The sequence below is a fragment of the Nerophis lumbriciformis genome, linkage group LG19, assembly GCF_033978685.3.
Source record: "Nerophis lumbriciformis linkage group LG19, RoL_Nlum_v2.1, whole genome shotgun sequence".
In the NCBI taxonomy this organism is placed as follows: domain Eukaryota; kingdom Metazoa; phylum Chordata; class Actinopteri; order Syngnathiformes; family Syngnathidae; genus Nerophis; species Nerophis lumbriciformis.
Window position 1 is genome coordinate 40,143,324 of NC_084566.2, and position 25,590 is coordinate 40,168,913.

The 25,590-nt window shown below is 41.6% G+C and overlaps 1 protein-coding gene across 1 annotated transcript in view; it reads right to left on the bottom strand.

Annotated features, from left to right (window-relative positions):
• LOC133618955 (MAM and LDL-receptor class A domain-containing protein 1) overlaps positions 1-25,590 on the bottom strand; it is a 174,288-nt gene that overhangs the window by 100,107 nt on the left and 48,591 nt on the right. The window contains exons 22-25 of the mRNA XM_061979815.2: positions 11,639-11,765; positions 11,485-11,563; positions 6,480-6,641; positions 6,259-6,384 (exon numbers count right to left, since the gene is read on the bottom strand). Coding sequence (XP_061835799.2) covers positions 6,259-6,384; positions 6,480-6,641; positions 11,485-11,563; positions 11,639-11,765 — 494 coding nt within the window. The remainder of the gene's footprint in view (positions 1-6,258; positions 6,385-6,479; positions 6,642-11,484; positions 11,564-11,638; positions 11,766-25,590) is intronic.

Consider the following 25,590-nt stretch of genomic DNA (forward strand, 5'->3'; position numbering starts at 1 on the left):
TATAAAAATGGGAGCCATTACCTCCCTGCTTGGCACTCAGCATCAAAGGGTTGGAATTGGGGTTTAAATCACAAAAAATTATTCCCGGGTGCGGTCACCGCTGCTGCTCACTGCTCCCCTCACTAAAACTTTAACATTCGATTTTCTTGATTCCTAGATTATTTGCAAAATGACACACTTCAGTCAAAACATCAGAATCGGAATCAGAAATACTTTATTAATCCCCGAGGGGAAATTAATATTATCAGCACAATCCCATTCAAGAGCAGACACACATTACAGGGAGACAGAACAGGATCGGACATTACAGGGAGACAGAACAGGATCGAACATTACAGGGAGACAGAACAGGATCGAACATTACAGGGAGACAGAACAGGATCAAACATTACAGGGAGACAGAACAGGATCGAACATTACAGGGAGACAGAACAAGATCAAACTTTACAGGGAGACAGAACAGGATCGAACATTACAGGGAGACAGAACAGGATCAAACATTACAGGGAGACAGAACAAGATCAAACTTTACAGGGAGACAGAACAGGATCGAACATTACAGGGAGACAGAACAGGATCGAACATTACAGGGAGACAGAACAGGATCGAACATTACAGGGAGACAGAACAGGATTAAACATTACAGGGAGACAGAACAGGGTCAAACATTACAGGGAGACAGAACAGAATCGAACATTACAGGGAGACAGAACAGGATCGAACATTACAGGGAGACAGAACAGGATCAAACATTACAGGGAGACGGAAAAGGATCGAACATTACAGGGAGACGGAACAGGATCGAATATTACAGGGAGACAGAACAGGTTCGAACATTACAGGGAGACAGAACAGGATCAAACACTACAGGGAGACAGAACAGGATCAAACATTACAGGGAGACAGAACAGGATCGAACATTACAGGGAGACAGAACAGGGTCAAACATTACAGGGAGACAGAACAGAATCGAACATTACAGGGAGACAGAACAGGATCGAACATTACAGGGAGACAGAACAGGATCAAACATTACAGGGAGACGGAAAAGGATCGAACATTACAGGGAGACGGAACAATATCAAACATTACAGGGAGACAGAACAGGATCAAACATTACAGGGAGACAGAACAGGATCAAACATTACAGGGAGACAGAACAAGATCGCTGACGGGTCTGACAACTTCCGGCGCCCATTACAAAAAAAGGTGAGGAAAAGGTAAACACTTGGGGTGGGGGGGGATGCAATCCACTTTGCACACGCTCAGTAGATCAGTTTTGCGTGTGCTATCAAGTATGCACGCGCTTTAGTATGTGCAAACCTTTAGTAAATCAGGTCGCTTGATTGTTTATTACCGTATTTTTCGGAGTATAAGTCGCACCGGCTGAAAATGCATAATAAAGAAGGAAAAAAACATATATAAGTCGCACTGGAGTATAAGTCGCATTTTTTGGGGAAATGTATTTGATAAAATCCAACAGCAAGAATAGACATTTGAAAGGCAATTTAAAATAAATCAAGAATAGTGAACAACAGGCTGAATAAGTGTACGTTATATGAGGCATAAATAACCAACTGGTATGTTAACGTAACATATTATGGTAAGAGTCATTCAAATAACTATATCATATAGAACATGCTATACGTTTACCAAACAATCTGTCACTCCTAATCGCTAAATCCCATGAAATCTTACACGTCTAGTCTCTTACGTGAATGAGATCAATAATATTATAATGTGTTAATCATTTCACACATAAGTCGCGCCTGAGTATAAGTCGCACCCCCGGCCAAACTATGAAAAAAACTGCGACTTATATTCCGAAAAATACGGTAGTGTAAAGTTCTTACTTATATCTGTCAGTAAACTCACCATGAAAGCACTAAAACATACCGGTGTAGTGAGTTTACATTATTCACCCAAGGAACTTTAGTTATTAGAGAGTTCCGGTCGCAGGTTAGGGACACATTTCCGGTGTTGTTGTTGTTGTTTCCGGATGAGGAGATGCTGCTTCGTTATTGATTGAAGTAAAGTCTGAATGTCATTAAAACAGTTAGCGCCATCATTTGACACTTCTTCCACTCCCGTCCTTGAACGCCACACCGCGACAACAAAGATGACGGGGAGAAGAGGCTGTCCAAGTGGAGGCACGTAAATAAGACCGCCCACAAAACGGCACATCCGGAAGAGACTGTCAGAAAGTGACTTGAAGATGATGTGCAAAACATCATCTATGCAACATTTTGAGCAAAGAACCACCATTACATGAGATAAATAATATTATTTGATATTTTACGCTAATGTGTTAATTTCACACATAAGTCGCTCCTGAGTATAAGTCGCACCCCCGGCCAAACTATGAAAAAAACTGCGACTTATAGTTCGAAAAATACGGTAGATGCTTTGCACGACCGCTTCTAAAATGCCTATAAAAATTATTGGTAATTCCGGTTAATCAGGAAATTTTCCAAACCGGGAAACATGCTGGCTAGAATGTCCAGGGTGAGTGGAGTGAGTGGATGGTGGAACAGTTCAAATGGGTTGAGAAATGTGGGAGATTCAGAAGCTTTTATATTGCCTAGTCATTGTCAATGGCAATACATTCAGAGAAAACCGGGAAATTGGGGAAAACATGTTTTTTCTTTGAGATCTCGCAAGACTAGTGTTGGACTAGGACAGGGGTCGGCAACCTTTACCACTCAAAGAGCCATTTTGACCAGTTTCACAAATTAAAGAAAACAATGGGAGCCGCAAAAATCTTTTGAAATTTAAAATGAAATAACACTGCAAACAAAGTGACAGCAAGGCATACTTGGTCAACAACCACACAGGTCACACTGACGGTGGCGGTATAAAACAACTTTAACACTCTTACTAATAATGCGCCACACTGTGAACCCACACCAAACAAGAATGACAAACACATTTCGGGAGAACATCTGCATCGTAACACAACATAAACATCCATCCATCCATCCATCTTCTTCCGCTTATCCGAGGTCGGGTCGCGGGGGCAGCAGCCTAAGCAGGGAAGCCCAGACTTCCCTCTCCCCAGCCACTTCGTCCAGCTCTTCCTGTGGGACCCCGAGGCGTTCCCAGGCCAGCCGGGAGACATAGTCTTCCCAACGTGTCCTGGGTCTTCCCCGCGGCCTCCTACCGGTCGGACGTGCCCTAAACACCTCCCTAGGGAGGCGTTCGGGTGGCATCCTGACCAGATGTCCGAACCACCTCATCTGGCTCCTCTCGATGTGGAGGAGCAGCGGCTTTACTTTGAGCTCCCCCCGGATGGCAGAGCTTCTCACCCTATCTCTAAGGGAGAGCCCCGCCACCCGGCGGAGGAAACTCATTTCGGCCGCTTGTACCCGTGATCTTGTCCTTTCGGTCATAACCCAAAGCTCATGACCATAGGTGAGGATGGGAACGTAGATCGACCGGTAAATTGAGAGCTTTGCCTTCCGGCTCAGCTCCTTCTTCACCACAACAGACCGATACAGCGTCCGCATTACTGAAGACGCCGCACCGATCCGCCTGTCGATCTCACCATCCACTCTTCCCTCACTCGTGAACAAGACTCCGAGGTACTTGAACTCCTCCACTTGGGGCAAGATCTCCTCCCCAACCCGGAGATGGCACTCCACCCTTTTCCGGGCGAGAACCATGGACTCGGACTTGGAGGTGCTGATTCTCATCCCAGTCGCTTCACACTCGGCTGCGAACCGATCCAGTGAGAGCTGAAGATCCTGGCCAGATGAAGCCATCAGGACCACATCATCTGCAAAAGGCAGAGACCTAATCCTGCAGCCACCAAACCAGATCCCCTCAACGCCTTGACTGCGCCTAGAAATTCTGTCCATAAAAGTTATGAACAGAATCGGTGACAAAGGGCAGCCTTGGCGGAGTCCAACCCTCACTGGAAACGTGTCCGACTTACTGCCGGCAATGCGGACCAAGCTCTGGCACTGAGCATACAGGGAGCGGACTGCCACAATCAGACAGTCCGATACCCCATACTCTCTGAGCACTCCCCACAGGACTTCCCTAGGGACACGGTCGAATGCCTTCTCCAAGTCCACAAAACACATGTAGACTGGTTGGGCAAACTCCCATGCACCCTCAAGGACCCTGCCGAGAGTATAGAGCTGGTCCACAGTTCCACGACCAGGACGAAAACCACAATGTTCCTCCTGAATCCGAGGTTCGACTATCCGGCGTAGCCTCCTCTCCAGTACACCTGAATAGACCTTACCGGGAAGGCTGAGGAGTGTGATCCCACGATAGTTAGAGCACACCCTCCGGTTCCCCTTCTTAAACACAACAGAACGATCAACCACCTCTACCAAAGCACGGGGGGGGGGGTTTGGTGGTAGCAGGGGTGTATAATGTAGCCCGGAAGAGTCAGGGCTGCATGGGATTCTGGGTATTTGTTCTGTTGTGTTTATGTTGTGTTACGGTGCAGATGTTCTCCCGAAATGTGTTTGTCATTCTTGTTTGGTTTTGGTTCATTGGTTGGTTTTGGTTCACAGTGTGGTGCATTATTAGTAAGAGTCTTAAAGTTGTTTTATATGGCCACCGTCAGTGTAACCTGTGTGGCTGTTGACTAAGTATGCCCAGAGGTGGGTAGTAACGCGCTACATTTACTCCGTTACATCTACTTGAGTAACTTTTGGGATAAATTGTACTTCTAAGAGTAGTTTTAATGCAACATACTTTTACTTTTACTTGAGTATATTTATAGAGAAGAAACACTACTTTTACTCCGCTACTTTTACTCCGCTACTTTTATCTACATTCAGCTCGCTACTCGCTACTAATTTTTATCGATCTGTTAATGCACGCTTTGTTTGTTTTGGTACCTCAATAGTGCCTGCGTTTCAACAAATACAGTCACTGGTGACGTTCACTTCGTTCCACCAATCAGATGCAGTCACTGGTGACGTTGGACCAATCAAACAGAGCCAGGGGTCACATGACCTGACTTAAACAAGTTGAAAAACGTATTCGGGTGTTACCATTTAGTGGTCAATTGTACGTAATATGTACTGTACTGTGCAATCTACTAATAAAAGTTTCAATCAATCAATCAATCAATCAAAAGCGTGAAGGATTTTTTCAACCGTACATCCCGTCAAAAGCCTAAAGACTGACTGCACAGTTCCTGTCTTCACAATAAAAGTGCCGCTCCATCGCGCCTGCGCTTTCAAAATAAGTCTCCGAAAGCCAGCGCAAACAATCTAGCAAGCTACGGAATTTGCCGCCAATGTATTTCTTGTAAAGTGTCTTAAAACGAATATGGAAGCTGGACAAATAAGATGCCAAAAACCAACCACTTTCATGTGGTATTAGACAGAAAGAAGGAACTTTTTTTCTCCTCCATTTGAAAACGTGGACGTTATCATCACTACTGTCTGATTCCAATCAATGCAAGTCATCAGAATCAGGTAATACACCAACTTATATTCTTGTCTTCATGAAAGAAAGGAATCTATATGTGTTAAACATGCATGTATATTCATTAAAACACCTTTAACATGTAAACAAAAACGGCAAAATAAATAAATACAAATTACATACTGTATATATCAATGCATGTATATATATATGTGTGTATATATTTATATATATGTGTGTATATATATATATATATATGTGTGTGTGTATATATATACACACATATATATATATATATATATATATATATATATGTATATATATGTGTGTGTATATGTTACTCATCAGTTACTCAGTACTTGAGTAGTTTTTTCACAACATACTTTTTACTTTTACTCAAGTAAATATTTGGGTGACTACTCCTTACTTTTACTTGAGTAATAAATCTCTAAAGTAACAGTACTCTTACTTGAGTACAATTTCTGGCTACTCTACCCACCTCTGAGTATGCCTTGCTGTCACTTACGTGTGCAAGCAGAAGATGCATACAACAAAAGGCTAGGCTGGCATGCTGTTAGTACAGATTGTAGAGTGCGCTAAATGCTGTACAATCATGTCACACCCTTATAATTAATGTTTAGTGTGAAAATTGGAGAATATTAATCCCGGTACCGAAATCTGGAAATCACCCGGGAAAATCGGCAGGTATGGAGCTGAGTGATCAAAGAGCTGCATGCGGCTCTGGAGCCGCGGGTTGCCGACCCCTGGACTAGGATGTATAGTGAAGCCTGCTTTAATAAAGAAATGAATAATAAAGAAAGTAGCCAAAGCAGAGAGTGCTACGTCTTTATGTTGGTGTTACGTTACCTTCTCCATACATGTTGTAGTAGAAGTGGAGCGTGCATGTGGCGCTGGCTTGTGTCATGACAGGACTCTGCAAGGTGGCAGGACTGATGTGATCACCTTTGTTGGGGGTCAACGCCACGTACCCACCTGTAAGACACAGGAAGTGATGTCACGGCTTCGGTCGACTGTGTGGTGGCTCTTGTCTGACTTGCAAAGAAGGACACGATCGGAGGTGGACTCACCCAGCTCGGTGCCGAGTGTGTGGTCAACAGATGGTCCCGTGTGCACTGGAGCGTCCTTTCCCTCCATGACCTCCCACTGACCTTGACCCACGCTGACGTCCTTCCAGCCGCACGTGCCATTTTCAAACGTGCAGCCGGCAAAACCGGAACTCGTTTCATTCGCTGGAGGACGGAATCTTTTAAAATAGGCTGGTTCTGCAGTACAGTGTTTCTCAACCTTTTTGGAGCCAAGGCACATTTTTTGCGTTGGAAAAATGCGGAGGACATCATTAAAAAACCAAACTCAGTTGACAGTAAAAAGTGGTTGGATATGACTTTAAAGCATAACCAAGCATGCATCACTATAGCTCTTGTCTCAAAGTAGGTGTACTGTCACCACCTGTCACATCACACCCTGACTTATTTGGACTTTTTTTGCTGTTTTCCTGTGTGTAGTGTTTTACTTCTTGTCTTGCGCTCCTATTTTAATGGCTTTTTCTCTTTTTTTGGTATTTTCTTGTAGCGGTTTCATGTCTTCCTGTTGGAATAATTGTTTGTAAGTTATCACAAAAGAAACGTTGTATTATGAATGCTGTCTTTCGAGGCCTAACAAGAGGAAGAAGGCTCGTAAAACTCCACTGTGATTTCAACACGGACAGATGGCAGGATCTGCTCAACTTCCAGAGGAACTCTCTTTGAAGTGTTAAACGAACTCTCTCTGAAGTATTTCACAAACTCTCTTCCAACTATTTGGTAACCGAGGTCAACGCTATTTACGACCCGCTGCCCTCTTGAAGTCCCTGTGGTCAGGAGACGGGAGGGGTTATCCATTGTCCTCCAACACCTGCCCCAGCTGGATCCAGGAAGAGCCCAAGCCCGAGAAATCCTCTTCTTGGACTTCAATGAGACCGAAAACAATGACTGTTTTACATACTTCCCATTCCTGCTGTGACATGTGTTGGTGCGTGAACATTGAACATCTGAATAAATGAGGAGACGAAAACCTTCTTCGTCAGAGCGTGGTGCAGGACTGTACAGAGAGTGCAGTGGCCATGTCTCTCCTCAATATTGAGTCCAAATTGAATTCTGTCTCTGTTTGATTCCTTGCCTTTTGTCTTGTTTAATAGATGTCCTCAGTGTTTGAACGTGACACTTCCTTTGAGCGATATTTCCCACATCTACTTTGTTTTAGCAATCAAGAATATTTCAGTTGTTTTTATCCTTCTTTGTGTGGACATTGTTGATTGTCATGTCATGTTCGGATGTACTTTGTGGACGCCGTCTTTGCTCCACAGTAAGTCTTTGCTGTCGTTCAGCATTCTGTTTTTGTTTACTCTGTAGCCAGTTCAGTTTTAGTTTAGTTCTGCATAGCCTTCCCTAAGCTTCATTGCCTTTTCTTAGGAGCACTCACCTTTTGTTTATATTTGGTTTAAAGGGGAACATTATCACAATTTCAGAAGGTTTAAAACCATTAAAAATCAGTTCTCTGTGGCTTATTTTATTTTTCGAAGTTTTTTTCAAAATTTTACCGATCACACAATATCCCTAAAAAAAGCTTCAAAGTGCCTGATTTTAACCATCGTTATATACACCCGTCCATTTTCCTGTGACGTCACATAGGGATGCCAATACAAACAAACATGGCGGATAGAACAGCAAGGTATAGCGACATTAGCTCGGATTCAGACTCGGATTTCAGCGGCTTAAGCGAAATTGAAGAAGAAACTGAAGCTATTGAGCCATATCGGTTTGAACCGTATGCAAGCGAAACCGACGAAAACGACACGACAGCCAGCGACACGGGAGAAAGCGAGGACGAATTCGGCGATCGCCTTCTAACCAACGATTGGTATGTGTTTGTTTTTAAGTGTTGTAATGTTTTTAAGCTAAATTATTGGTAAACACAGTTTATGAATTATAATTTACGTAAAACCGCAAGTAATGAATAAAGTTTTCATCAATTAATATATTCTGTAGACATACCCTCATCCGCTCTCTTTTCCTGAAATCTGTCCAGTTTTGGAGTTGATGTCAGCAGGCCAGGGAAGCTAGGGTGGATATTCTTCTCTTGATCATCTTCGGTGGCATAAGGGACGGTGTGAGCCAAGACATCCAGGGGGTTTAGCTCGCTCGTCTGCGGGAACAAACTGCCGCCATTGCTTGCCGTGCTACCGAGGCCCTTTGTCCCTGAATTGCTCACACACTCCGGCAGATTCAATGGGGGTCTGGCGGCAGATTTCTTTGACTTTATGGTTGGAAATGCATCTGCTTTGAGTGTCGCAGGATATCCACACATTCTTGCCATCTCTGTCGTAGCATAGCTTTCGTCGGTAAAGTGTGCGGAACAAACGTCCAATTTCTTGCCACTTTGGCATCTTTGGGCCACTGGTGCAACTTGAATCCGTCCCTGTTCGTGTTGTTACACCCTCCGACAACGCACTGACGAGGCATGATGTCTCCAAGGTACGGAAAACAGTCGAAAAAACGGAAAATAACAGAGCTGATTTGATTCGGTGTTTGAGAAAATGGCGGATTGCTTCCCAACGTGACGTCACGTTGTGACGTCATCGCTCCGAGAGCGAATATTAGAAAGGCGTTTAATTCGCCAAAATGCACCCATTTAGAGTTCGGAAATCGGTTAAAAAAACATATGGTCTTTTTTCTGCAACATCAAGGTATATATTGACGCTTACATAGGTCTGGTGATAATGTTCCCCTTTTAAGCATTAGACACTTTTTTACCTGCAAGCTGCCTCCCGCTGTTTCCCACATCTACAAAGCAATTAGCTACCGGCTGCCACCTACTCTTTGCCACCAGACCTTCGTAACTTAGACTCAATATCCCTCTTCAAATCAAGACTCAAAACACACCTATTCCTGACTGCTTATTTATTGTAATTAGGGGTCCCCAAACTACGGTATGGGGCCGGATCCAGCCCCTCAGCATCCAAAATCCGGCCCACAGGAAGTCCCAAGTTTAAAAAAAAGTTTTTATTTATTATTTTTTTAAATGTATTTATTATTATTATTATTTTTTTAATCTTTCCTTTCTAATCCATTTTCTACCGCTTGTTATTCTTGGTGTCTCTTAGCCGCTCAGGCAAATCATATTGTCTAAAAATGAATTTTCCCATCGATAACATGACAATGTTAAATGTTGATGAACATCAATGTTAATTGATGTTAAATGACAAAACGGATTATAAAGACAATGTATATATGTATATATATATATATATATATATATATATATATATACATATATATACACATATAAATATATACATATATATATATATATATATATATATATATATATATATATATATATATACACATATATATATACATACATATATATATATATTTATATATACACATACATATATACATACATACATATATATATACATATATACATATATATATATATATATATATATATATATATATATATATATATATATATATATATATATATATATATATACATACATACATACATACCGTATTTTCCGCACCATAAGCCGCCCTGGGTTATAAGCCGCGCCTTCAATGAACGGCATATTTCAAAACTTTGTCCACCTATAAGCCGCCCCGTGTTATAAGCCGCATCTAACTGCGCTAAAGGAATGTCAAAAAAACAGTCGGATCAGTCAGTCAAACTTTAATAATATATTAAAAACCAGCGTGATGTGGGCGCGCATGGAGTCGTATATCAACATGGACGGAGCTGCGTGAAAAAAGCCACCTGGCCTCTTCGCGTAAACTTACCTTAACCACTCGCTCATCTTTTCTTCATCCATCCATCCCTTCGAGTTAGCTTTTATGATGACGCCGGCTGGAAAGGTCTCTTTTGGCAAGGTCTTCCTTTTGAATATCACCATGGGTGGAAGTTTCTGGCCATTAGCATGGCAAGCTAGAACCACAGTGAAGGATGACTTCTCATTCCCTGTGGTGCGAATATTCACCGTACGTGCTCCCGTTGTATCCACAGTGCGGTTCACAGGAATATCAAAAGTCAGTGGAACCTCGTCCATGTTGATAATGTTCTCTGGCCGGATCTTTTTTTCAGCTATCTTGTTTTTACAATATGCACGGAAAGTAGCCAGCTTTTCTTGAAAGTCTTTAGGCAGTTGCTGTGAAATAGTAGTCCGTGTGCGGATGGAGAGATTGCGTCTTTTCATGAACCGGAAACCTGTCGCTTAGTAGGAGCCATTTTGTGGTCTTTACAGATGTAAACACACAAAGGAAATGAAACGTAATATCCGCGCGCTTCTTCTTCTTCTACCGAGGCGGGTGGTTTCTTACAGTAGAAGAAGAAGCGCTTCCTGTTCTATGGGGGCGGGTGCTTACCTTGGCGGTTGCTTGCGTAGAAGAAGAAGCACTTCCTCTTCTACGGGGAAAAAAGATGGCGGCTGTTTACCGTAGTTGCGAGACCGAAACTTTATGAAAATGAATCTTAATATTAATCCATATATAAAGCGCACCGGGTTATAAGCCGCACTGTCAGCTTTTGAGTAAATTTGTGGTTTTTAGGTGCGGCTAATAGTGCGGAAAATACGGGTACATACATACATACATACATACATATGTATATATATATATATATATATATATATATATATATATATACACAGCCTGGCCCCCGGCCAAATTTCTTTAACCCAATGCGGCCCCCGAGTCAAAAAGTTTGGGGACCCCTGATTGTAATCGTCTTTTCTTCTCTATCATTGTTGTTTTTATCCAATTTTATTTTATTGTTTTGATTTTGTACAGTGTCCTAGAGTGCCCAGAAAGGCGCCTTATAAATAAAATGTATTATTATCATTTTTATTACTGATATGGAAGAGTATTACACGGTTACTCTGCCGAGCTCTAGACAACACCGACACTCAACAACAACACATCATTTGCAGACTATAATTACTGCTTTGCAAAAAAATATATTTAACCCAAATAGGTGAAATTAGATCACAGTGGTTGACAAAACACTGCTGTAGTAGATGAAAACAAGTAAGAGTACCTTGACATGGGCCGGGTGTTAGACTGATATCATCAATGGCAACAAACCCTCCTTGGCTGGTTTCTGCTTGGATCACCAACTGAAGGTGATACCAATGTGAGGGTTTTAGTCCCCGGCACGATTAGGCAGGCTTTTAAATGATTTTGGGGGTTACCTGGAAAGATTTGTTCTGCTCCAGCGTTTGAGAAAAGAAGTCCCAGCTGTGTCCACTGCTGCTTTGGAATATCAGCTGGTCCTCTGAGTGGACTGAGCGAACGTGGACACGCATGGTCCCCAGGCTGCTGTGACACATTTATACAAGAAAACGTAGAAAAGTAAGTGCAGCCCTCACATTTCAGCAGGCGTTTTATATATTTTCAAGGGACAATACTATTTTATTAGATGTACTTCTGAGTAGTCCATTGTAGCTAGTAAGTATGGCAAGAGAATAGAACTAAAACTAAATAAATGCAAACTCAGCAGCTGCAACAGGTGCTTGAAGGCAATATTATATACTGTAAGTAACATATTGTAAGTGATGTGGTATTAGTGATATTATACAAACCCCGTTTCCATATGAGTTGGGAAATTGTGTTAGATGTAAATATAAACGGAATACAATGATTTGCAAATCATTTTCAACCCATATTCAATTAAATGCACTACAAAGACAACATATTTGATGTTCAAACTCATAAACATTTTTTTTTTTGTGCAAATAATCATTAACTTTAGAATTTGATGCCAGCAACACGTGACAAAGAAGTTGGGAAAGGTGGCAATAAATACTGATAAAGTTGAGGAATGCTCCTCAAACACTTATTTGGAACATCCCACCCATTTTCATTGAGGGCCACATCGCAGTCATGGCTGCTTTTTTTAAAAATATTTTACATTATGCATGCGAGTAATAACCTGTGATTAATCAAAATGCATATGCATTTGATTATTAGATGTTTGTATGCATAACTTGCTTTAAAATCATAAATAAAGGTGACAAGCAGATATTGAACTATTTGTTTTTATCTCACAAAAATAGTTTTGCTATACAGTATATAATTGGCATAATCAGATAACATTAAAGTTTATAATATGCATTTTTTTTTCCTGTCAAAATTGAAAGAACGAATGCATTTAGTAAAGAAAATTAAAATAAGAAAGCATTTTATTGAAACCCATTTTTTCCAGGCCACATAGAATAATGCGGCGGGCCCCCGGGCCTTGAGTTTGACACCTGTGGATTAGACAGTTGATAGCGCCGCTCAGAGATACATTTGATCGGTGAAAATGAAGCTCATTGGCCAAAATGTGCGGCTTTGGTCGATTGCGACATTTCAAATTCTTGGAGGGACTACAGTGTGGTCGATTGCGACATTTCAAATTCTTGGAGGGACTACAGTGTTTGCAAGCGACCTAGTATAAAATAGTGTTGTCTCGATACCAAAAGATAAAAAATAAATAAGTATTTTATTAAAACCCATTTTTTCCAGGCTTTCGCGGGCCACGTAGAATAATGCGGCGGGCCCCCGGGCCTTGAGTTTGACACCTGTGGATTAGACAGTTGATAGCGCCGCTCAGAGATACATTTGATCGGTGAAAATGAAGCTCATTGGCCAAAATGTGCGGCTTTGGTCGATTGCAACATTTCAAATTCTTGGAGGGACTACAGTGTGGTCGATTGCGACATTTCAAATTCTTGGAGGGACTACAGTGTTTGCAAGCGACCTAGTATAAAATAGTGTTGTCTCGATACCAAAAAATAAAAAATAAATAAGTATTTTATTGAAACCCATTTTTTCCAGGCTTTCGCGGGCCACGTAGAATAATGCGGCGGGCCCCCGGGCCTTGAGTTTGACACCTGTGGATTAGACAGTTGATAGCGCCGCTCAGAGATACATTTGATCGGTGAAAATGAAGCTCATTGGCCAAAATGTGCGGCTTTGGTCGATTGCGACATTTCAAATTCTTGGAGGGACTACAGTGTGGTCGATTGCGACATTTCAAATTCTTGGAGGGACTACAGTGTTTGCAAGCGACCTAGTATAAAATAGTGTTGTCTCGATACCAAAAGATAAAAAATAAATAAGTATTTTATTGAAACCCATTTTTTCCAGGCTTTCGCGGGCCACGTAGAATAATGCGGCGGGCCCCCGGGCCTTGAGTTTGACACCTGTGGATTAGACAGTTGATAGCGCCGCTCAGAGATACATTTGATCGGTGAAAATGAAGCTCATTGGCCAAAATGTGCGGCTTTGGTCGATTGCGACATTTCAAATTCTTGGAGGGACTACAGTGTGGTCGATTGCGACATTTCAAATTCTTGGAGGGACTACAGTGTTTGCAAGCGACCTAGTATAAATTAGTGTTGTCTCGATACCAAAAGATAAAAAATAAATAGGTATTTTATTGAAACCCATTTTTTCCAGGCTTTCGCAGGCCACATAGAATAATGCGGCGGGCCCCCGGGCCTTGAGTTTGACACCTGTGGATTAGACAGTTGATAGCGCCGCTCAGAGATACATTTGATCGGTGAAAATGAAGCTCATTGGCCAAAATGTGCGGCTTTGGTCGATTGCGACATTTCAAATTCTTGGAGGGACTACAGTGTGGTCGATTGCGACATTTCAAATTCTTGGAGGGACTACAGTGTTTGCAAGCGACCTAGTATAAAATAGTGTTGTCTCGATACCAAAAATAAATAAATAAATAAGTATTTTATTGAAACCCATTTTTTCCAGGCTTTCGCGGGCCACGTAGAATAATGCGGCGGGCCCCCGGGCCTTGAGTTTGACACCTGTGGATTAGACAGTTGATAGCGCCGCTCAGAGATACATTTGATCGGTGAAAATGAAGCTCATTGGCCAAAATGTGCGGCTTTGGTCGATTGCGACATTTCAAATTCTTGGAGGGACTACAGTGTGGTCGATTGCGACATTTCAAATTATTGGAGGGACTACAGTGTTTGCAAGCGACCTAGTATAAAATAGTGTTGTCTCGATACCAAAAAATAAAAAATAAATAAGTATTTTATTGAAACCCATTTTTTACAGGCTTTCGCAGGCCACGTAGAATAATGCGGCGGGCCCCCGGGCCTTGAGTTTGACACCTGTGGATTAGACAGTTGATAGCGCCGCTCAGAGATACATTTGATCGGTGAAAATGAAGCTCATTGGCCAAAATGTGCGGCTTTGGTCGATTGCGACATTTCAAATTCTTGGAGGGACTACAGTGTGGTCGATTGCGACATTTCAAATTCTTGGAGGGACTACAGTGTTTGCAAGCGACCTAGTATAAAATAGTGTTGTCTCGATACCAAAAGATAAAAAATAAATAAGTATTTTATTGAAACCCATTTTTTCCAGGCTTTCGCGGGCCACGTAGAATAATGCGGCGGGCCCCCGGGCCTTGAGTTTGACACCTGTGGATTAGACAGTTGATAGCGCCGCTCAGAGATACATTTGATCGGTGAAAATGAAGCTCATTGGCCAAAATGTGCGGCTTTGGTCGATTGCGACATTTCAAATTCTTGGAGGGACTACAGTGTGGTCGATTGCGACATTTCAAATTCTTGGAGGGACTACAGTGTTTGCAAGCGACCTAGTATAAAATAGTGTTGTCTCGATACCAAAAAATAAAAAATAAATAAGTATTTTATTGAAACCCATTTTTTCCAGGCTTTCGCGGGCCACGTAGAATAATGCGGCGGGCCCCCGGGCCTTGAGTTTGACACCTGTGGATTAGACAGTTGATAGCGCCGCTCAGAGATACATTTGATCGGTGAAAATGAAGCTCATTGGCCAAAATGTGCGGCTTTGGTCGATTGCAACATTTCAAATTCTTGGAGGGACTACAGTGTGGTCGATTGCGACATTTCAAATTCTTGGAGGGACTACAGTGTTTGCAAGCGACCTAGTATAAAATAGTGTTGTCTCGATACCAAAAGATAAAAAATAAATAAGTATTTTATTGAAACCCATTTTTTCCAGGCTTTCGCGGGCCACGTAGAATAATGCGGCGGGCCCCCGGGCCTTGAGTTTGACACCTGTGGATTAGACAGTTGATAGCGCCGCTCAGAGATACATTTGATCGGTGAAAATGAAGCTCATTGGCCAAAATGTGCGGCTTTGGTCGATTGCGACATTTCAAATTCTTGGAGGGACTACAGTGTGGTCGATTGCGACATTTCAAATTCTTGGAGGGACTACAGTGTTTGCAAGCGACCTAGTATAAATTAGTGTTGTCTCGATACCAAAAGATAAAAAATAAATAGGTATTTTATTGAAACCCATTTTTTCCAGGCTTTCGCAGGCCACGTAGAATAATGCGGCGGGCCCCCGGGCCTTGAGTTTGACACCTGTGGATTAGACAGTTGATAGCGCCGCTCAGAGATACATTTGATCGGTGAAAATGAAGCTCATTGGCCAAAATGTGCGGCTTTGGTCGATTGCGACATTTCAAATTCTTGGAGGGACTACAGTGTGGTCGATTGCGACATTTCAAATTCTTGGAGGGACTACAGTGTTTGCAAGCGACCTAGTATAAAATAGTGTTGTCTCGATACCAAAAATAAATAAATAAATAAGTATTTTATTGAAACCCATTTTTTCCAGGCTTTCGCGGGCCACGTAGAATAATGCGGCGGGCCCCCGGGCCTTGAGTTTGACACCTGTGGATTAGACAGTTGATAGCGCCGCTCAGAGATACATTTGATCGGTGAAAATGAAGCTCATTGGCCAAAATGTGCGGCTTTGGTCGATTGCGACATTTCAAATTCTTGGAGGGACTACAGTGTGGTCGATTGCGACATTTCAAATTCTTGGAGGGACTACAGTGTTTGCAAGCGACCTAGTATAAAATAGTGTTGTCTCGATACCAAAAAATAAAAAATAAATAAGTATTTTATTGAAACCCATTTTTTACAGGCTTTCGCAGGCCACGTAGAATAATGCGGCGGGCCCCCGGGCCTTGAGTTTGACACCTGTGGATTAGACAGTTGATAGCGCCGCTCAGAGATACATTTGATCGGTGAAAATGAAGCTCATTGGCCAAAATGTGCGGCTTTGGTCGATTGCGACATTTCAAATTCTTGGAGGGACTACAGTGTGGTCGATTGCGACATTTCAAATTCTTGGAGGGACTACAGTGTTTGCAAGCGACCTAGTATAAAATAGTGTTGTCTCGATACCAAAAGATAAAAAATAAATAAGTATTTTATTGAAACCCATTTTTTCCAGGCTTTCGCGGGCCACGTAGAATAATGCGGCGGGCCCCCGGGCCTTGAGTTTGACACCTGTGGATTAGACAGTTGATAGCGCCGCTCAGAGATACATTTGATCGGTGAAAATGAAGCTCATTGGCCAAAATGTGCGGCTTTGGTCGATTGCGACATTTCAAATTCTTGGAGGGACTACAGTGTGGTCGATTGCGACATTTCAAATTCTTGGAGGGACTACAGTGTTTGCAAGCGACCTAGTATAAAATAGTGTTGTCTCGATACCAAAAAATAAAAAATAAATAAGTATTTTATTGAAACCCATTTTTTCCAGGCTTTCGCGGGCCACGTAGAATAATGCGGCGGGCCCCCGGGCCTTGAGTTTGACACCTGTGGATTAGACAGTTGATAGCGCCGCTCAGAGATACATTTGATCGGTGAAAATGAAGCTCATTGGCCAAAATGTGCGGCTTTGGTCGATTGCGACATTTCAAATTCTTGGAGGGACTACAGTGTGATCGATTGCGACATTTCAAATTCTTGGAGGGACTACAGTGTTTGCAAGCGACCTAGTATAAAATAGTGTTGTCTCGATACCAAAAGATAAAAAATAAATAAGTATTTTATTGAAACCCATTTTTTCCAGGCTTTCGCAGGCCACGTAGAATAATGCGGCGGGCCCCCGGGCCTTGAGTTTGACACCTGTGGATTAGACAGTTGATAGCGCCGCTCAGAGATACATTTGATCGGTGAAAATGAAGCTCATTGGCCAAAATGTGCGGCTTTGGTCGATTGCGACATTTCAAATTCTTGGAGGGACTACAGTGTGGTCGATTGCGACATTTCAAATTCTTGGAGGGACTACAGTGTTTGCAAGCGACCTAGTATAAATTAGTGTTGTCTCGATACCAAAAGATAAAAAATAAATAGGTATTTTATTGAAACCCATTTTTTCCAGGCTTTCGCAGGCCACGTAGAATAATGCGGCGGGCCCCCGGGCCTTGAGTTTGACACCTGTGGATTAGACAGTTGATAGCGCCGCTCAGAGATACATTTGATCGGTGAAAATGAAGCTCATTGGCCAAAATGTGCGGCTTTGGTCGATTGCGACATTTCAAATTCTTGGAGGGACTACAGTGTGGTCGATTGCGACATTTCAAATTCTTGGAGGGACTACAGTGTTTGCCAGCGACCTAGTATAAATTAGTGTTGTCTCGATACCAAAAGATAAAAAATAAATAGGTATTTTATTGAAACCCATTTTTTCCAGGCTTTCGCAGGCCACGTAGAATAATGCGGCGGGCCCCCGGGCCTTGAGTTTGACACCTGTGGATTAGACAGTTGATAGCGCCGCTCAGAGATACATTTGATCGGTGAAAATGAAGCTCATTGGCCAAAATGTGCGGCTTTGGTCGATTGCGACATTTCAAATTCTTGGAGGGACTACAGTGTGGTCGATTGCGACATTTCAAATTCTTGGAGGGACTACAGTGTTTGCAAGCGACCTAGTACAAAATAGTGTTGTCTCGATACCAAAAGATAAAAAATAAATAAGTATTTTATTGAAACCCATTTTTTCCAGGCTTTCGCAGGCCACATAGTTTAATGCGGCGGGCCCCCGGGCCTTGAGTTTGACACCTGTGGATTAGACAGTTGATAGCGCCGCTCAGAGATACATTTGATCGGTGAAAATGAAGCTCATTGGCCAAAATGTGCGGCTTTGGTCGATTGCGACATTTCAAATTCTTGGAGGGACTACAGTGTGGTCGATTGCGACATTTCAAATTCTTGGAGGGACTACAGTGTTTGCAAGCGACCTAGTATAAAATAGTGTTGTCTCGATACCAAAAGATAAAAAATAAATAAGTATTTTATTGAAACCCATTTTTTCCAGGCTTTCGCAGGCCACATAGAATAATGTGGCGGGCCAGAACTGGCTCCCGGGCCTTGAGTTTGATACATGTGCATTAGATGAACACATATATTTTGTTTAAATACTTGGGTTTAAATACTTTATTTGTACAAACCCCGTTTCCATATGAGTTGGGAAATTGTGTTAGATGTAAATATAAACTGAATACAATGATTTGCAAATCCTTTTCAACCCATATTTTTAAATAATCATTAACTTTAGAATTTGATGCCAGCAACACGTGACAAAGAAGTTGGGAAAGGTGGCAATAAATACTGATAAAGTTGAGGAATGCTCATCAAACACTTATTTGGAACATCCCACAGGTGTGCAGGCTAATTGGGAACAGGTGGGTGCCATGATTGGGTATAAAAACAGCTTCCCAAAAAATGCTCAGTCTTTCACAAGAAAGGACGGGGCGAGGTACACCCCTTTGTCCACAACTGCGTGAGCAAATAGTCAAACAGTTTAAGAACAACGTTTCTCAAAGTGAAATTGCAAGGAATTTAGGGATTTCAACATCTACGGTCCATAATATCATCAAAAGGTTCAGAGAATCTGGAGAAATCACTCCACGTAAGCGGCATGGCCGGAAACCAACATTGAATGACCGTGACCTTCCATCCCTCAGACGGCACTGTATCAAAAACCGACATCAATCTCTAAAGGATATCACCACATGGGCTCAGGAACATTTCAGAAAACAACCGTCACTAAATACAGTTGGTCGCTACATCTGTAAGTGCAAGTTAAAACTCTACTATGCAAAGCGCAAGCCATTTATCAACAACACCCAGAAACGCCGCCGGCTTCTTTGGGCCCGAGATCATGCAAGGTGGAAAAGTGTTCTGTGGTCTGACGAGTCCACATTTCAAATTGTTTTTGGAAATATTCGACATCGTGTCATCCGGACCAAAGGGGAAGCGAACCATCCAGACTGTTATCGACGCAAAGTTCAAAAGCCAGCATGTGTGATGGTATGGGGGTGCATTAGTGCCCAAGACATGGGTAACTTACACATCTGTGAAGGCACCATTAATCCTGAAAGGTACATACAGGTTATGGAACTACATATGCTGCCATCTAAGCGCCGTCTTTTTCATGGACGCCCCTGCTTATTTCAGCAAGACAATGCCAAGCCACATTCAGCACGTGTTACAACAGCGTGGCTTCGTAAAAAAAAAAGAGTGCGGGTACTTTCCTGGCCCGTCTGCAGTCCAGACCTGTCTCCCATCGAAAATGTGTGGTGCATTATGAAGCGTAAAATACGACAGCGGAGACCCCCGGACTGTTGAACGACTGAAGCTCTACATAAAACAAGAATGGGAAATAATTCCACTTTAAAAGCTTCAACAATTAGTTTCCTCAGTTCCCAATCGTTTACTGAGTGTTGTTAAAAGAAAAGGTGATGTAACACAGTGGTGAACATGCCCTTTCCCAACTACTTTGGCACGTGTTGCAGCCATGAAATTCTAGGTTAATTATTAATAGCAAAGAAAAAATAAAGTTTATGAGTTTGAACAACAAATATGTTGTCTTTGTAGCATATTCAACTGAATATGGGTTGAAAAGGATTTGCAAATCATTGTATTCCGTTTATATTTACATCTAACACAATTTCCCAACTCATATGGAAACGGGGTTTGTATAAGTAACATATTGTCGTAGTTATATTGAACAAGCAATACATTGTAAGTAATGTAATAGTAGTGATAATGTACAGTACAAGTAATATATTGTTAGTAATGTAGTAGTGATATTGTGAAAGCAATATATTGTAAGTAATGTAGTAGTAGTGATATTGTACAAGTAGCAGAGGTGTGGACTCGAGTCACATGACTTGGACTCAAGTCAGACTCGAGTCATGAATTTGATGACTTTAGACTCGACTTGACAAAATGTAAAAAGACTTGCAACTCGACTTAGACTTTAACATCAATGACTTGTGACTTCACTTGGACTTGAGCCTTTTGAATTGACATGACTTGACATGACTTGCTACTTTCCCCAAAACCCAAAGATGAAAAAGTCATTCGGGAGCGCTCCGTATTTTTCATTGTGTACTTGTCTATCAGCGTTGCGTGTGTCAGCTGGTGTGCTCTCAGTACAACAGCCAATCAAATTAGATCTACTTTGTTTTCATCACACAGCATTCATCCAATCAAATTGCAGGACAACCAACGAAGAAGACATGTCCAAACCACACGCCAGTGAACAAAAAATGATACCTAAAATAATTTCGTTTGGGTATAAAAATTACGAGGTGGTCAACACAAAACGGTTTGCAGTATGCAACACATGCGGTTCGAAAATTACTGATGGAGAGGCAACAACTTCCAACTTCGTCCGGCATTTGAAGTTGCACAAAGAAGGGTAAGTTTTGAATGTAAGATAACGTTTATTGGCTAAGTAACGTGACTTTTATTTGCTGTGTAGTTAAATCAGTGAGGCTGTAAACTCACTGCTAACGTTATAACGTTATTGCAAACACGGGAATCTGTTGCAGTTCACTACCTTATTCATACTTTTTGTTCAGTGATTTTTTTTAAGCAGGGTTACGTTAGTCAATATATCACACGTAACGTTAGACGGCGGTCAGCAGCACCGCGTATTTTAGCCACCTAAAAAAGACAAAAATAGTAAAATAAAGGTCAGTTAAAATGTATACTATATTATGAATATGTGTACCGTTTTAGCTAGCTTTCTGACATACTGTTGGTTGTTTACCTCAGTGGTACCCAACCACCGGGCCGTGGCCCGGTACTGGTCCGTGGATCGATTGGTATCGGGCCGCACAAGAAATAATTTTTAAATTTTTTTTTATTAAATCAACATAAAAAACACAAGATACACTTACAAGTAGTGCACCAACCCAATAAACCTCTCTCCCCCTTTTGTTCTGGGCATTGAACATGAAGACTCTTCCTTCACTGTTCCGAGTGGCCATGAGAGTCTTGGCAGTGCCTGCCTCCAGTGCTCCAGTGGAGCGAGTTTTCAGCCATGGTGGCATCATACTACGCCCCCATCGTGCACAAATGACTGACAGACTCTTGGCTAATTTGGTCTTTTGCAAATGCAATGCAGCATAGGGCCCTGACATATAAAAAGTACAACTTTTTTGTTATGTTCACGTATATGTCATGTTTTTTCAATGTTAACACTTTTGTACAAATAAGTACATTTGCACTTTATTTTTCAATGTGTTTGTTCTGTAAAGGAATGAGTTAATGTTTAAAATGACTGGTTAATAGTGCTATTATAAAGTGCAATGTCAGCACAATTTTCTTTCCTGCAATTTAAAATGCACTTGTTTTAATAAATAAATACAGCGTTTGAAAAGCAAACACAATCTGTGTTAATATATTAGTCTGTGGTTAAAAGGACTTGAAAGGACTCGAAACTCAAAATGCAGGACTTAGGACTTGACTTGAGACTTTCCAGTCTTGACTTTGGACTTGACTCGGGGCTTGCCTGTCTTGACTCGGGACTTGACTCGGACTTGAGGGCAAAGACTTGAGACTTACTTGTGACTTGCAAAACAATGACTTGGTCCCACCTCTGACAAGTAGTATTTTGTAATTGCCTTTGTAATTATGCACTAACGACGGTTACAGAAATTGAGGTTGCATTCACGGACCCTTAGAAATATGACAACATTACAACACTCGCAAGTCGTTTTTTTGCACATCATTGCTGCAAAAACGAGAATTGGTTGTGGATTTGATTAATTATTCTTAGTTTATTTCTTATTTTTGAATGTACATTATTAGTTAGTTACTTAAGGTATTTCAATTACTAGTCTGTTCAACTTGCATGTCACAAAATTCCCTAAGAATAAAAAAGTACCATTTGTTTTTTTTTTGTTTGTTTTATTTTTTACAAACATTTGCATGCTTTTCCCTTTTTAAGTAACGATTCAGGCACCGTTTCAGCATCGTCATTGTTTTTCAAGTACTGATTTAGTCATAGTATCTTTAAAAATATAAGCGATACCCAACCATAGTCAACATGCAGCCATACCCATTTCCCTCCCTGCTTGGCACTCAGCATCAAGGGTTGGAATTGGGGGTTAAATCAATTCTGTAAGCTAACTTCAATAGTTTGAAATTATTTTGACAGTTAATGCCAGTTATCCTGTCAACCTTTCACAAGACTTCAATTTGTTAATTGAAAGTATAAACAGTATAAACACTTTTTACAGTAAACAAATGGTAAAACAGTACTAAACAATTCCATTAAAAAAAAAATTGGTGTCATTATTAACTTTCTGTCCAAGCTTGTATAATCTACTGCCTTGTTCAATTGTAATAAATATTCTGTGCCTAAAATTCACATTTCTATTACAATTATCATACTGTAAACATGGTAAGCTAACTTCATTAAAATTAATAGTCCTGTCAATAGCATGGAATTACAATTCAAATGTAGTTTTTTTGTAAGCCTTTCAAAAGAATTCAAAATATGAAAAATTAATGAAAATTAATTTAAGCCATCAGACACTTGAAAAGTGGCACATCACATCTCTAATGTAATCATTTGAACTTTTCAACAGAAATAGCACTGCAAAAATATTAAGGACATACTTCTGTATTTTGGTAGTTATGCTGTCAACATTTAACAAGATTTCTTCAACTTGGACTTGAAAGCATAAATAGTATAAACACTTTTAACAGTATAACAGTACTAAACAATTCCAATAGATAACATTGGTGTCATTACCTTTTTGTTTGCTCAATTATTGCCTCCGTAAATAAAACTTCGGCATTTATCACATCCAAAGAATCTGTTTGGGCGACGAAAAACGTTGAAAGTTTTCCACTTGTATCGCTAGCAACGGCATTAGACGTGTGTTTTTTTGTCCCAACGTGGTCTTTTACATCGCTAATTCCTCCGTGTCCGATCGAAAAATCTTGTCTGCACAAGGTGCAATTCGCGTAGTTTTCACCCTTTTTGGAACGGATAATTATTCCCGGATAGGCTTTTGAATATTCTTCACGAAATGACTGCAGTTTTCTTTTCGGTTTAAGACTCGTTTGCGATTTTTCTCCGGCTAATTCCATGATCGTTCGCTCGTTTGGAAACAATGGCAACAGGTGCCTCGTGCTTGGCAGCGGTGCTATAAATAGCCTCGCGCATGGCATTCGGAATGGCTCGATAGGAAGTTACGGGAAGCAGTGTCGATTGTCATTGTTGTTACGCGATTTCGTGAATAAAACTTTAAAAAAAATAAAAATTTTAATGAATGAAAAAACGTGTTTTTTATCACAGCAACCGTAACCCGGAATAGGTTGATGAAAACCGTACTAATTACGGGAAAACCGGAGTAGTTGGCAGGTATGCATGTGACTGGGCCGGCACGATGTTAGTATGGTGAAAAAGCGGATGCGACGAATGGGATTTTCGGGAGGAGCACTGAAATTCGGGAGTCTCCCGGGAAAATCGGGACGGTTGGCAAGTATGTCTTTATGTAATATGGCTTTTATTTTTTCTGCGGCTCCAGACAGATTTGTTTTTGTATTTTTGGTCCAATTTGGCTCTTTTGACATTTTGGGTTGCCGACCCCTGGCCTAGAGTCAAGCATGGTGGTGGTAGCAGCATGGTCCGGGGTTGCACGAGGGCTTCCAGCACTGTGGCGCTACGGTTCACCGATCAAATTTGGCCTGAACCTAGAACATGTTTACTGTGGGGGTGTGCTAACTTGCGTTGCCAATTATCTAGACAATAATTGGCTTTGTGTTGACTAATTTCGAGTGAGTTGTAAAATCTCTTCTGCTACTCAAGCTGTACCCTGACTACTCTAAAGAACGGTTACTTTCTATAGTGCTGTGAGAAGCAATGATACAAAGATGGTTGCTGACATTTGATGACTTAACTCACTTTTGGGAGATGCTGTACGTGTTTTAAATGACATCACGGAATGTGCAGTTGTATCGCTTGTGTCATTTCGAGGCATGAACGGCACAGGCGTCCTGTTGGTTGTATTTTGTGTGTTTGTGTGTGTGTGTTTGTTCAAAGGTCTTTTCCTGTGTGACTGAACTCTGACCCAGAGTATGTGTTGTCTTGCACAACGTGGAGCAGGTGACTGACTGTGCACACTTTTTCAGGAAGTCCACAAGGAAACAAGGCTGATAAAGTGCATTCTTTGAAATGTCACATAGAATACAGTGTATACCAGGGGTCGGCAACCCGCGGCTCCGGAGCCGCATGCGGCTCTTTGATCACTCTGATGTGGCTCAGCAGCTTACTTGCTGAACCCCCCAATTTTCCCGTAAGACTTCCGGATTTCAGTGCCTCTCGCAGAAAACTAATATTCAACGATTTTCACCCTTACAGCTATAATAAAGGCGTGCCATGATGGTACAACATTTGGCGCCCTCTACAATCTGTATTAACAGCGTGCCAGCCCAATACTTGTTATATAATATACATCTTCTGCTTGCACACGTACGTGACAGCAAGGCATACTTGGTCAACAACCACACGGGTTACACTGACGGTGACCATATAAAACAACTTTAACACTCTTACTAATAATGCGCCACACTTTGAACCAAAACCAAACAAGAATGACAAACACATTTCGGGAGAACATCTGCACCTTAACACAACATAAACACAACAGCACAAACACCCAGAATCCCATGCAGCCCTGACTCTTCCGGGCTACATTATACACCCCTGCTATCACCAAACCCCGCCCCCACCCCAAGCCTGCTCCCTCACACATCAAACCCCCCCCCCCTCTCTGTGCGTCGGTTGAGGTGGGCGGGGTTTGGTAGCGGGGTTGTATAATGTATCCCGGAAGAGTTAGGGCTGCATGGGATTCTGGGTATTTGTCCTGTTGTGTTTATGTTGTGTTACGGTGCAGATGTTCTCCCGAAATGTGTTTGTCATTCTTGTTTGGTGTGGTTTCACAGTGTGGCGCATTATTAGTAAGAGTGTTAAAGTTTTTTTTTATACCGCCACCGTCAGTGTAACCTGTGTGGTTGTTGAGCAAGCAGGC